The sequence below is a fragment of the Curcuma longa genome, chromosome 11 (assembly GCF_044706935.1).
Source record: "Curcuma longa cultivar G26 ecotype Majalengka, Jawa Barat chromosome 11, ITB_CL_G26_1.1, whole genome shotgun sequence".
Classification (NCBI taxonomy): Eukaryota; Viridiplantae; Streptophyta; class Magnoliopsida; order Zingiberales; family Zingiberaceae; genus Curcuma; species Curcuma longa.
The window spans coordinates 26,768,159-26,780,088 of record NC_133871.1 but is presented as its reverse complement, the minus strand read 5'-3'; the positions used below and the strand labels follow the sequence as shown (position 1 = coordinate 26,780,088).

The 11,930-nt window shown below is 41.2% G+C and overlaps 2 protein-coding genes across 2 annotated transcripts; one reads left to right on the top strand and one right to left on the bottom strand.

The window, feature by feature from the left end:
* Positions 1–6,966: 6,966 nt before the first annotated feature.
* LOC141841568 (UDP-glycosyltransferase CGT-like) lies at positions 6,967–8,531 on the top strand. Its single transcript, XM_074729742.1, is given in 2 exon segments — positions 6,967–7,751; positions 7,754–8,531. Coding segments are annotated over 2 exon segments (1,392 nt in total). The 5' UTR covers positions 6,967–7,036; the 3' UTR covers positions 8,431–8,531.
* Positions 8,528–10,062, bottom strand: LOC141841567 (UPF0481 protein At3g47200-like). Its single transcript, XM_074729741.1, has one exon. The coding sequence runs from the start codon at positions 10,024–10,026 to the stop codon at positions 8,608–8,610; it is 1,419 nt and encodes a 472-aa protein (XP_074585842.1). The 5' UTR covers positions 10,027–10,062; the 3' UTR covers positions 8,528–8,607.
* Positions 10,063–11,930: the final 1,868 nt, after the last annotated feature.

Here is an 11,930-nt window from a genome sequence, read left to right as displayed (position 1 = left end):
ATAAGTACGATTGCTAAATTAATTTTCGAACTAACAAAGTCAAAAATTTTACTGTTCTTAATATGTTAGTTGGCATATTTGTGACCGTTTTGGTTCATATGATCATAAACTCCATAATCTATAGTTTGCTTATCTTTTTCTATAACATTAGTCATTTTCCTCTTCTTACTCGAACCTTAAGAAGCATATACTAGGTGAACACTTTTAGATGTCTTGTACCTCAATTTCTATTCTTTTGCAAATACTGAATTATAAACTCATTTAATATCCATTAATTTTTTTTAGTATTATAAGAGGTATATTAAAAGGAGTGAATTGATCTAAGGAGAGACGTCAAAACAAAATGCACAAACATAATTGGCTCTATTGATGGTTCTTTATCGAATAAAATATACTCGGTGAGATGTGTTATTTCAAGGAATCGTTAATTTAAGTTAGGTCCGTCGGATCGCTTGTCTGAGTTTCAAATAATTTAACAAAATTAGATTGAAATTTTATCGAATCCATCATCTTACGAACTTGGATCAGCTCGTGTGAGTTACCCTGCAGGCGCGAGCCAATTCGCGGTAGGCTTATGTTAGCTTGTTAATTGAGAAAAAAAAATTTTAATTTAAATTACAATAGAAAATTCAATAGATTCATAATCTACAATCTAAATTTTAATTTTTAATATTTTTTATTTTTTAATAGGCTTTTGAGTGAATTGATCCATCTAATTCATAATTCATTTTGGATTGGATTAAATTGAAAATTTTCTATCCTGCTCATCAAACAGTCTAACAGTTCCCTCAGCACAAGATCTCAGTACCTCTAAAACCCTTCCCTATATGAATAGGTTGGGCCATGATCTCATTTCAACTTATCTAACCAGGATAACATGGTCATTATCAAGGACTTTGATCACATTGGAGTTACCATACACAATTGTTTACCAAATTCAGTGCATGGTGGTTTTGGATATCTTCAGTGCATAGGCGAGGTTGAATCAGGTCACATTTGGTTTTTTTTTAAGTGTCAAATTTTAAAATCAATTAATTTTAAAAATGATTTTAATAAAAAAATGAAATTCATCAATTCAGTAGTCTTATACAATCAATTTTACAATTATCTGTAAATAAATAAATTTAAAAAATTGTAATTAGAAGGAGATTACTTCAATTTCATATTCAAGGAATAATTTTGAACATGATGACTAATTTGAAAGTGATATATCATGTCACAGAGATCAATAATTGGCGGACGTATCATGCCACGCAGATCAATAATTGAGCAGACATATCATGTCATGTCATGCAGATCATAATTGAGTTGTCATGAATGTAGCTAATTTTCGATCCACTTGTTTTATTTATAATTTTAATTTTAATTTTAATTGTGTGTGTGTCAAAAGTTCATTGTAAGGAGGGATTATAAAAAGTTCCTTCACGTTCTATAGGTGTTGGAGATCGAGACATATAATAAATTTTCAAGAAATGATTTCTTAAATAGTCAAAGGCAAAGCAGTTCGTGAGTGTTAATACTCCGTAGTAATCTACGATTAATATGGGCCGGTTGGGTCAGGACCCAGAAGGAAGAGATTGATGAAGAAGTTAAGCCCAGGAAACATTATGGAAATAAGAGATACTCGAGAATAACCAAATCCGGAGCGCTATAGGTATTTAGCCTTATAATTTAGTCCCGGGGCAATGGTGCAACGATAGGACATCCGGGTTGTAACTCAGGGACCCGCGGTTCGATCCCAACTACAGCGTATTTGCAGAGAATTTTCCTCCCAAATGGGGAACGCAATCAAAGGATACTGGGCATTCGGATTGGCCGCCGTATGCGCTTTACCCGATTTAAACCCTGATGGTGGTCGGTGGGAAATTTCCCGATTTCCCTGGTGGTCGGTGGGACCGGGCCGACCGCCCAGAGATGTAGCTACTGGGATTATCATTTTTTTTAACCTTATAATTTAGTATTCGAAAATTGAGTTCGGAATCATATAGTGCTCGGCGTTAGAATCTAGTACTCGAGAATTGAGTTTGGAGTTGTATAGCGCTCGGCCTTAAAATCTAGTACTCAAGAATCGGATTTGGAGCTGTATAATGCTCGACTTTAGAATCTATCATTCCGGAGTCAAATAATACTAGGCTTCGAAGTCAAGTGCTCAGGAATTGGCTCGACGTACAACATCAGAAATGGGGCTCAAGAAAAAAGAGCGAAGTTTCAAAAAAGAGGTCAAGTGCAATAAGAGCGGTCAATGATGATGAGCGTTAATACTCATTAATAATGAAGAATTACCGATAGAGGAGATCATGAAGCCAATATTAAATGGACAATGTGGTCATTGCAAAATGAGAATATTAATGTCATAATAGACGACGTTACGTGGTAAGCGCTATAAAAGAAGGGTGATAATTAAAAGACAAAGTATGCTAATTCCACAAAATTATCTTTTCTATTATGTTATTTTCTCTCTTAAGAATTTCATTTAAGCATTTGAGGGGTCATGCCAAGATAAAACTAGTGCCCTTTAACTGTGTGTTAACTTTGAGTAGGACAGCTCTCTTGTTAAGACACAGAGCCTACGAGGAGTGTTGGGTCTACATGCATCCAAAGAGTACTCGACCACATGCATCTAAATTCCATTGTATCATAATTGACATCATATGTGAGATTTACTTCAAAAAGAAATTCTTGATAGTAGCTCTGGATTATTTTTCAAAATATGTTGAACCAAAGCCATTAACAAAAATCACCGAATGATCTATTATCAAATTCTCATGGAAAATATTTTATGTCGGTTTGAGATACCTCGACTCTTCATCAGTCATAATGGTTGCCAGTTCCAAGGAAATAAAATTTGAGATTGGTGTCAGAAGCTAAAAATTGAGCAAGTATTTACCTCAATGGTCTATCCTCAAGCTAATGGACAGGTTGAAGATACTACGAACAACGATATTTAGCGAGGGACTAAATTGCATTCGATTAAATTAGATTCCATACCCCATAAAGACTCTGGTAAAGAAGAAAAGATCATAATATTTCTTACTAGGTCTTTTAAGGTTCGATTTCGCCACTCAACTATATCATTCTGAGTAGGAGTGCCGGACATGGTTTTCTGAGGTACGATCCCACACTTAGTAAGGTAATTCGCAAAAGGTCCAGGACATTATTCACCTGATCTATCATATCAACTATAGTATTTACCATCATGATCGAATCTAACGACCTTAATTTTTTTATCTAGTTGATTTTTAATTTTGATTTTGAAAATTTGAGTATGTCTAGATACTACTATTTCTCATGAATAAAGTATAAATTATCGTATCATGAATAGTCATCTATAAAATTAATATAATATATGTCTTCATTCCAAGATGCCTTAAAAAACCATGCATATATGTCCAAATATATTAATTCTAAGATTTCACTACATCGACTTGCACCTTTATTTTTTTGTTAGTCGTTTTTTCCTTAACACATTTTATACAGACATCAAAGTATGATATATCAACTAAATTAAGAATTCCGTGTGACATCAACTTTTCCAGTAGTTTTTTGGATATATATCCTAAATATTTATGTCACAACATGATAGAATTGTCGTTAGTCAAATTACATTTTGTACCTATACTATGAATTATTTCGTTGTCAGTAGGAGTTAAAGTATTTAATCTGTCTAGCTTATCAATTTAAGGAATCACTATCAATCAACATTGAATTTAGGAAAATACTAAAAATTTCATTTTCAAATGAACAAAAATAACTTGATTTACCCAAATAAGAAACAAAAATTAAATTCTGTGTAAACATGGTATAATAAATATATTATTTAAATCCAGATAGATATCGATTCCTAAAGTCTAAAAACACCTATTGACTCTACTTTAGCTTTCTTGTCATTCTCCGTATAAATATATCTTTTTACTATCAAGCGGCAATCAACTCTTGAGACACTCATGCATAGTGATAGTTATATGAGTGGTAATATCGGTATTTAATTATTCACAAAGTGTTAGTAGGCACAATAGCCAAGTTGATTTCTGAATTAACAAAGTTAAAAAGCTTACCTTTCTTTAACACGCTAGTTGACATATTTAGGGCAATCTTTGTTTATATGGTATTTCTTCTTGCAAAAGAAACAAGTTAATTTCTTATCTTATTTCTTTTACTCCTTATGGTCATAAACCCCAAAATTTACAGTTTGCTTACCTTTTCTTTTAACATTAATCTTTTTCCTCTTCTTGTTCGAACCCTCAGAAACAGATGCTAGGTGAGTATTCTCAAATATCTCATGACTCAATCTCTTCTCCTCTTGCACATACTGAGTTATATGCTTATTTGATATCCATTATTTCTTTTGAGTATTATAAGATATTTTTAAAAAGAGTAAACTAGGTAGGAGAGAGACCTCAAAATAAAATGCACTAATATACTCTTAGATATCTCAGGTTTTAGTGCCTTTAGTTTTAGCGAGATTAGACATCTCCATTATATACTCTCTTATACTTCCTTTTCCATTATACTACATTAAGCAAGTTTTGATGATACTATAGTTATCTTGACCTTCTCATTTGAAGTAAAACGGTTTCCCAGTTGTTTTAGGAAAATCCTAGCATCATTCTCTTCCGTTATTAAGCCTTTAATTGGTTTCAAAATTGAAAGTTACGTGATGCTTAGACTATCACGCCCCGGGAAAGCCATCCGAAAAATTTTGACAACATCTCCCCAGTAACTATGACAATTCCTCCTAATACATACATGCATACATAGTCACAGGCGGCTAGAACAAGGACAACACGTCCAACAAACAACACAGATACACTCACAAATACGACATAAGGCCTACACGGCCACACAATAACTATCACATGCTCAGACAACTAAATATGCAACAAAAGAAACTCATACGAAGCAGAAACACAACTATACAAGACATACATCCACCAAAATAAATCCGGAATCCACAAATACCAACCATGTCCACGAATAAAATCCATAAATGTGTACAACCATATCGAATGCAACTAAACTGCGAATAAACCAACCATACTAATATTTTCTGATGTGAGATGGATGCAGTCAACCAGGCTCTCCAAGCTTCAAGTACCTATCTGCTACCTAGGGAGAAACAAGGCAAACCCCAAGGTCTGGGTAATGAGTATCAAATACCCAGTGGGTACAGGAAAGAAGTGCATGTAAAGTTAAGTATCAGCAGGAGTAATAACAACAGAAATACAGAAGATATATAGTCTCTACCGTAGATAAATAAGGAAAGGTAAATACTAATCAACAGGTAATAGGAATCATGGTAACAGAACATGATATATCAACTGAGCAATAAAGAAGAAGAATACAGGGCAACAGGTATATATATGATCATGTATGTAATGTCACACAAATGCAACAAACATAACAAACAAGTGCATCAATCGCAAATATATGAGTAAATTAAACTACATATTAATCCTACCAACGAATGCATGTAAAACACACGGTAACCATCGCAAACAAATGCAAGTCTCTATCCACACTCTGCTTTCCCCAATCACCCTCCCATAGCACAGTAAATTGAGGGGCCACACAAGACATACTGCACAGACTCCAATAACAAACCACCACTAATCTAATGGGGAGCGACAGTGTAATAGAAGGGTTATATAGTCAGTCCTAGTTGCACCCAACAATAGTGCAAGTATGCTCTTGCCATTGAATCTCACCACAACATGGTGTCGGGCAAGAGCTAACAAGAACAGCCAACAATGCTGTCCACAACATCTACAACTAGGTATGGATGCATGATGATCATCCCAACATGTAATAACTACGATTAATTAGCATGTTCAACAGGTGTCAAAAGAAGTCAACAAGGTCAATAATACAACAAGTAAGGTTTTCCTACGGTAGATAAATCAATCGAGGGTCATATTACAAGTATCAAGCACCGAATCCTACGAGTATCAGCATATTGAGTTTTTACAGATAACTAAAGTATCAACATAGCAAAGGTAAATCCTCATAAGGTCAAACAATAAGTTTCAAGCAAGGATATCAAAGGTATCAACTAAACGACTATCTCAAATAGCAGGAATGGCAACAGAGTAGATAAAATAACAATAAAGCATGAACTGGAAGAATGGACCTGTACTAATCAGATACAGGGTACTCATCTGAATCAGACGATCGTCGAATAAGAACCCTACTAAACTCCTCCGTGTACAGCAGGATCGATAGATCAAGGTCTTGCAATTAACAATAAACCTCTGCTAAATATTTCATTTTTCAACGAAGTAAACCCTGGTTGATTCTAAGATTAATCTAACCCAATTAATTCAACTTGGCCAGATTTAACCTAACTAAATTACTCCACCGGATCAAGAATTTACCCTAACCTAACTCCACTTATCATTTATTAATCCAATGACTAATCAAATTAACCTACGTAATTAATCACTCTTTCATTACATCTTAATTACCTATTATTTAGAATGTAATCCACTCTTAAAATGTTCGACAAGAACCCATGAATTCAATCATCAAGTAGTGAGTGTTACAGCTCCTGTTTAAGCAATGTCAAATCCTATTTATTCTGGAAACTTAAACTAGTCAATTATTAAGAACCATATAGTTTCTTTTCTGCCATTAAACCATATATGAACTCACTATATATAGAGTTGATATCTCAGCAAAGAAGCTATGAGTCCCAACCATATGGAGTCAAGCTATGAGTCCCAACCATATGGAGTCAGGTACATTGATTTTTCCCCTACCTAATAATAAATAAATAAGATTTTCCTAAAGTAATATTATATTTTAGGTGAAATCCAACACCATGGATTTCCGATCCTAAATCTAAGGAATTGGCAATGAATCCGCACCCGTAGTCGGTTACAACTACCCGGAAGCTTCGACTCACCGAGACCGTTAGATCTACTTTGTTAGCTGGAACCATCAGCAAGCTTTCGCTCGCCCAACCGCGAAGTTTATAGTGCCAGCCCATGCGCCGTTGTAGTTGTACCCACCAAACAAGCTCGCGATCGCCGCTCCAGCGATGACGGAGACGCAACCGTACGGCGACGGCCGTCGAACTCCCCATATCGTCCTCGTCCCAAGCGCCGGGATGGGTCACCTCACCCCCTTCCTGCGCCTGGCGTCCCAGCTCTCCGCCCGCGACTGCCGCGTCTCCCTCTTGACCACCCATCCTACGGTCTCCGCCGCGGAGGCCCGCCACATCGACGCCTTCTTCGCCGCGTTCCCCGGCATCCGCCCCCTCGACGTCCACCTCCCACTGGTCGACCCGTCCGAGCTCGACTGCACCGACCCCTTCTTCCTCCGCTTCGAATCCATCCGCCGTTCGGCCCACCTGCTCCTGCGCGTTCTCGCCGACGCCTCGCCGCCCGTTTCCGCCGCGATCGTCGACATCGCGGCGGCGTCCTCCTACCTCCCTGCGGTCGCCGACATGGGAATCCCCGGCTACGTCCTCTTCACCTCCTCCGCGGCGATGCTCGCGCTCTGCGCCTACTTTCCCACCTACCTCGCCACGAAGAGCAGTTTCGGCGTCGGCGACATCGAGATCCCCGGGGCGGGGAGGGTGCCGAACTCCAGCGTCCCCGTGCTGCTGCGCGACCCAAACCAGCTCTTCGCGAAGCAATTCCTCGAGAACGGGCAAGCGCTCCCAAAAGCCGACGGCATTTTAGTGAACACCTTCCATGCGTTGGAGCCCGAGGCGCTCGCGGCGCTCAACGAGGGAAAAGTGACGCCCGATCTGCCCCGGTGTTGGCGATCGGGCCGATCCTACCCGCGATGAGCGGGGAAGGGGAGTCCGTCTCGGCGCCGCTCGCTTGGCTGGATCAGCAGCCGGACAGATCGGTGGTGTACGTGAGCTTTGGGAGTCGGACGGCGATGCCGGCGGAGCAAATAAGGGAGTTAGGGATCGGGCTGGAGAGGAGCGGGTTGAGATTCCTCTGGGTGGTGAAGAGCAAGGTGGTGGATCGGGCGGAGGTGGAAGTGGGATTGGAGGAGCTACTGGGGGAGGAATACCTGGCTAAGATCAAGGATAGGGGGATGGTGGTGAAGGATTGGGTAGAACAGGTGGAGATCCTGCGGCACCGGGCGGTGGGATGCTTCGTGAGCCACTGCGGATGGAACTCAGTGACGGAGGCGGCACTGTACGGGGTGAGGATCCTTGCGTGGCCAATGGCCGGCGACCAGAGGGTGAACGCAGCGGTGGTGGCGCGGGGCGGATTGGGGATATGGGTGGAAGGGTGGAGCTGGCAGGCAGAAAAGGAGCCAGTAAAGGGGGAGGAGATAAGCGAGCGGTTGAGAGATCTGATGGCCGCGGAGGGGTTGACGGCGTCGGCTGCGACGATGGGAGCCGCGGCGGCAGATGTCGGAGGAACCTCCTATCAGGTGCTAACGCACTTCATCGAGAGGTTATCACTGTAATTGTGTGATGCGAAGAGAAGAGACGAAAGAAGACAATCGTAATGATCATTCTCTCAAAATTTACAACTCGATCGAAATTTGCACGATAATTCCTTCGTTAATCGAACCTGAACATCCGTTAAATTTACCAAATCTCTGAAAAACAATCTCACGTCCTCAACTCGTTGAAGAATCTTGTCAATTTGGTTGATTTCCTGGCGGCCGGACGTAGGCCAGCACAGAGAACACCGTCTGCGTCGACGTGAGAACGAAGAGCAAAATCGCCGCCATCAACGCGATCGCCGCCCAAGGATTCCCGAAGTAGTCGCGCCTCAAGATCGCCAGGAACTGATTCCACTTCCTGTTGTAGTGCCTGTTCGCCTCCTCGAAGATGGAGGCCAGATCCCCATCGCCGTCGTCGACCGTCACCCCGGAACAGAGCTTGTTGAACAGCGCCGCCACGTCCTGGTTCTCCCCTAGCCCGCTGACGATGATATCGCCCTTCTGGAGCAGCGTCACGTCCGCCGGCGTGTCGATGATGCAGTCCATCAGCGAGGCGTAGCTCGTCACGTGCTGGCTCACGCACTTGTACCCCTGCTCGAACGCGATCAGGTTCCGGAACAGCGTGTTGAAGTGGCCATTGACGGGCAGCTGCGGGATCTCCATCTTGCCGTTGTGGAACGTGATGTCGAGCACGTTCCTGGTCCGCTTCCTCCGGAACTTGACGCCGGCCTCGCTCAGACGCGTCGCGTTGGGGATAGACTTCACCCGGGTCGTCTGCGACTTTTTAGCTCGTGAGAAACACTTCGTCCTCGATTTTGCTTCGGCGGCGTCCTTCCTCGGGGTGATGCAGGAGTGGAAGAGGTGGAGGAGATGGCAAAAGCCGCCTTTTACGGCGCCGTCTGATGGCAACTCCAGATCCATTTCGGTGCACGCGGCGAAGAACTCTACGGCGCACTTGGCGTAATCGAGCTGATGGCGAGGGAAGGTGAGTTCGAAGAGGTGCTGGAGGAGGAAGAAGGGCAGCTGGTTCTCCAGCATCAGCATGTCGCGCGCCACCATGGGGAGAATCCACGACGAGCTCGCGATGGGGTTCTGCACGGCCTCAAGGCCGCTTGCGCCGATCTTCCAGAGGAGGATGGTCTCGACGACGAAGCAACCATCGAGGAGCATCATCTGGACGAAGTCGTTGCTGGAGATAAAGGCGAGGTCGTCGGCGTAGGCAGCGCGGGCGCGGCGCTCGGAGACCTTGATGAGGCGAAGGTAGTCGACGAGCGTGTAGCCGGTGCTGCGTCTGAGGAACTTCTTGAGGCTGTGCCACTTGAGACGGTTCATGGGGAGGAGGCGGTCGACGTCGCGGTGGTAGGGGCCGAGGGAGACGACCTTGGGGTCGTAGAGCTTGGCGTCATCGTCGCGGATGTGATGGGGCACCCGGAAGATGGAAGCGTGGTCCGTCCGCCATGGCTCCCAGTTGGTCTCCTCGAGCTTCTGCTCGAGGGAGACGAGCCATGCTTCGTCCAAATTGAGGCCGACGCTCTCCAACATAGTGATCATTGCAGAGCTCATTCCGACCTCGATCTGCAGAGCTTCTTCAGGATTAATCTCAACAGAGCCCATTCCGACCTCGATCTGCAAAGCTTCTCCGAGATTAATTTCAACTAGATCTAGAGGATGATTTATGAGTCATGGGTTCCCATACTCTGCTTTAAATAAACCATGAGGTCGTTGGGAAGAAGATCCAAGGAAAATGATAATTGAGATGAAGAACATGCGGGGTAAGACTTGGGATGACTCGGGTAATATAAAAACCGAATAGTATATTTCTATTCAGTCTTTGTTTAGAAAAATTGAGATGAAAAATTAAGTTAACTAAAAAAATAATTATTAATTATGTTTCAATGCTTGGAGATCTTAAACTTCAACGAGAGCAACCTATTAATTTTTAATAGACTAAATAATAGATATTTTATTACATGATTGATGATCCAAAAGTTTCAATAAGTCTATTAGAATTGGTTAAAATTGATATGAATGGGACATCAATCCGGCCACTATATTTTGAACTAGAAAAATAAAATGAAAATATTTTGATGACCTATAAATAGCTATCAAGGAGTGATGAAAAGACGATAAACAAATGCTCATAGTCTGTCGTTTGTCTTAGCTAATTTTCGATCCACTTGTTTTATTTATAATTTTAATTTTAATTGTGTGTGTGTCAACAGTTCATTGTAAGGAGGGATTATAAAAAGTTCCTTCACGTTCTATAGGTGTTGGAGATCGAGACATATAATAAATTTTCAAGAAATGATTCCTTAAATAGTCAAAGGCAAAGCTGTTCGTGAGTGTTAATACTCCGTAATAGAGTTTAGGATTTTAGGATTTAGGGTTTAGGGCCAGATAAGTTCGTGAGTGTTAATACTCCGTAATAGAGTTTAGGATTTAGGATTTAGGGTTTAGGGCCAGATAAGTTCGTGAGTGTTAATACTCCGTAATAATCTACAATTAATATGGGCCGGTTGGGTTAGGAACCAGAAGGAAGAGAATGATGAAGAAGTTAAGCTCAAGAAACATAACATATTTAGTAAATGAGTACGGAAATAAGAGATACTCGAGAATCAGATTCGGAGCCCTATAGTATGTAGCCTTATGATTTAGTATTCAAAAATCGAGTTCGCAATCATATAGTGCTCGGCCTTAGGATCTAGTACTTGAGAATTGAGTTTGAAGTGGTATAGTGCTCAGTCTTAAAATCTAGTACTCAAGAATTGGATTTGGAGCTATATAATGCTCGACTTTAGAATCTAGCGTTCCAGAAGCCAATCCGGAGTCAAATAATACTAGGCTTCGAAGTCGGTGCTTGGGAATTCGGCTCGGAGCTAAATGACGTACAACATCAGAAATGGGGCTCAAGAAAAAAAGAGCGAAGTTTCAAAAGGAGCTCAGGTGCAATAAGAGCAGTCAATAATGACAAGCGTTAATACTTATTAATAATGAAGTATCACCGAGAGAGGAGATCATGAAGCCAATATTAAATGGACAAGTAATAATCATGATCGGTGGTCATTGCAAAACGAGAATATTAATGTCATAATAGACGACATTACGTGGTAAGCGCTATAAAAGAAGGGTGATAATTAAAAGACAAGATATGCTAATTCCACAAGATCATCTTCTCTATTGTGTTATTTTCTCTCTTAAGAATTTCATTTAAGCATTGGAGGGGTCATGCCAAGATAAAACCAGTGCCCTTTAACTGTGTGTTAACTTTGAGTAAGACAATTCTCTTATTAAGACACAGAGCCTACGAGGAGTGTTGGGCTACACGCATCCAAAGAGTACTCGACCACATGCATCTAAATTCCACCATATCATAATTGACGTCATATGTAAGATTTACTTCAAAAAGAAATTCTTGATAGTAGCTCTGGATTATTTTTCAAAATATGTTGAACCAGAGCCCATTGACAAAAATCACCGAATGATCTATTATCAAATTCTCATGGAAAATATTTTATGTC

Excerpts from the sequence above, each read along its gene's own strand:
- LOC141841567 (XM_074729741.1), bottom strand. The coding sequence starts at position 10,026 with ATGGGCTCTGTTGAGATTAATCCTGAAGAAGCTCTGCAGATCGAGGTC.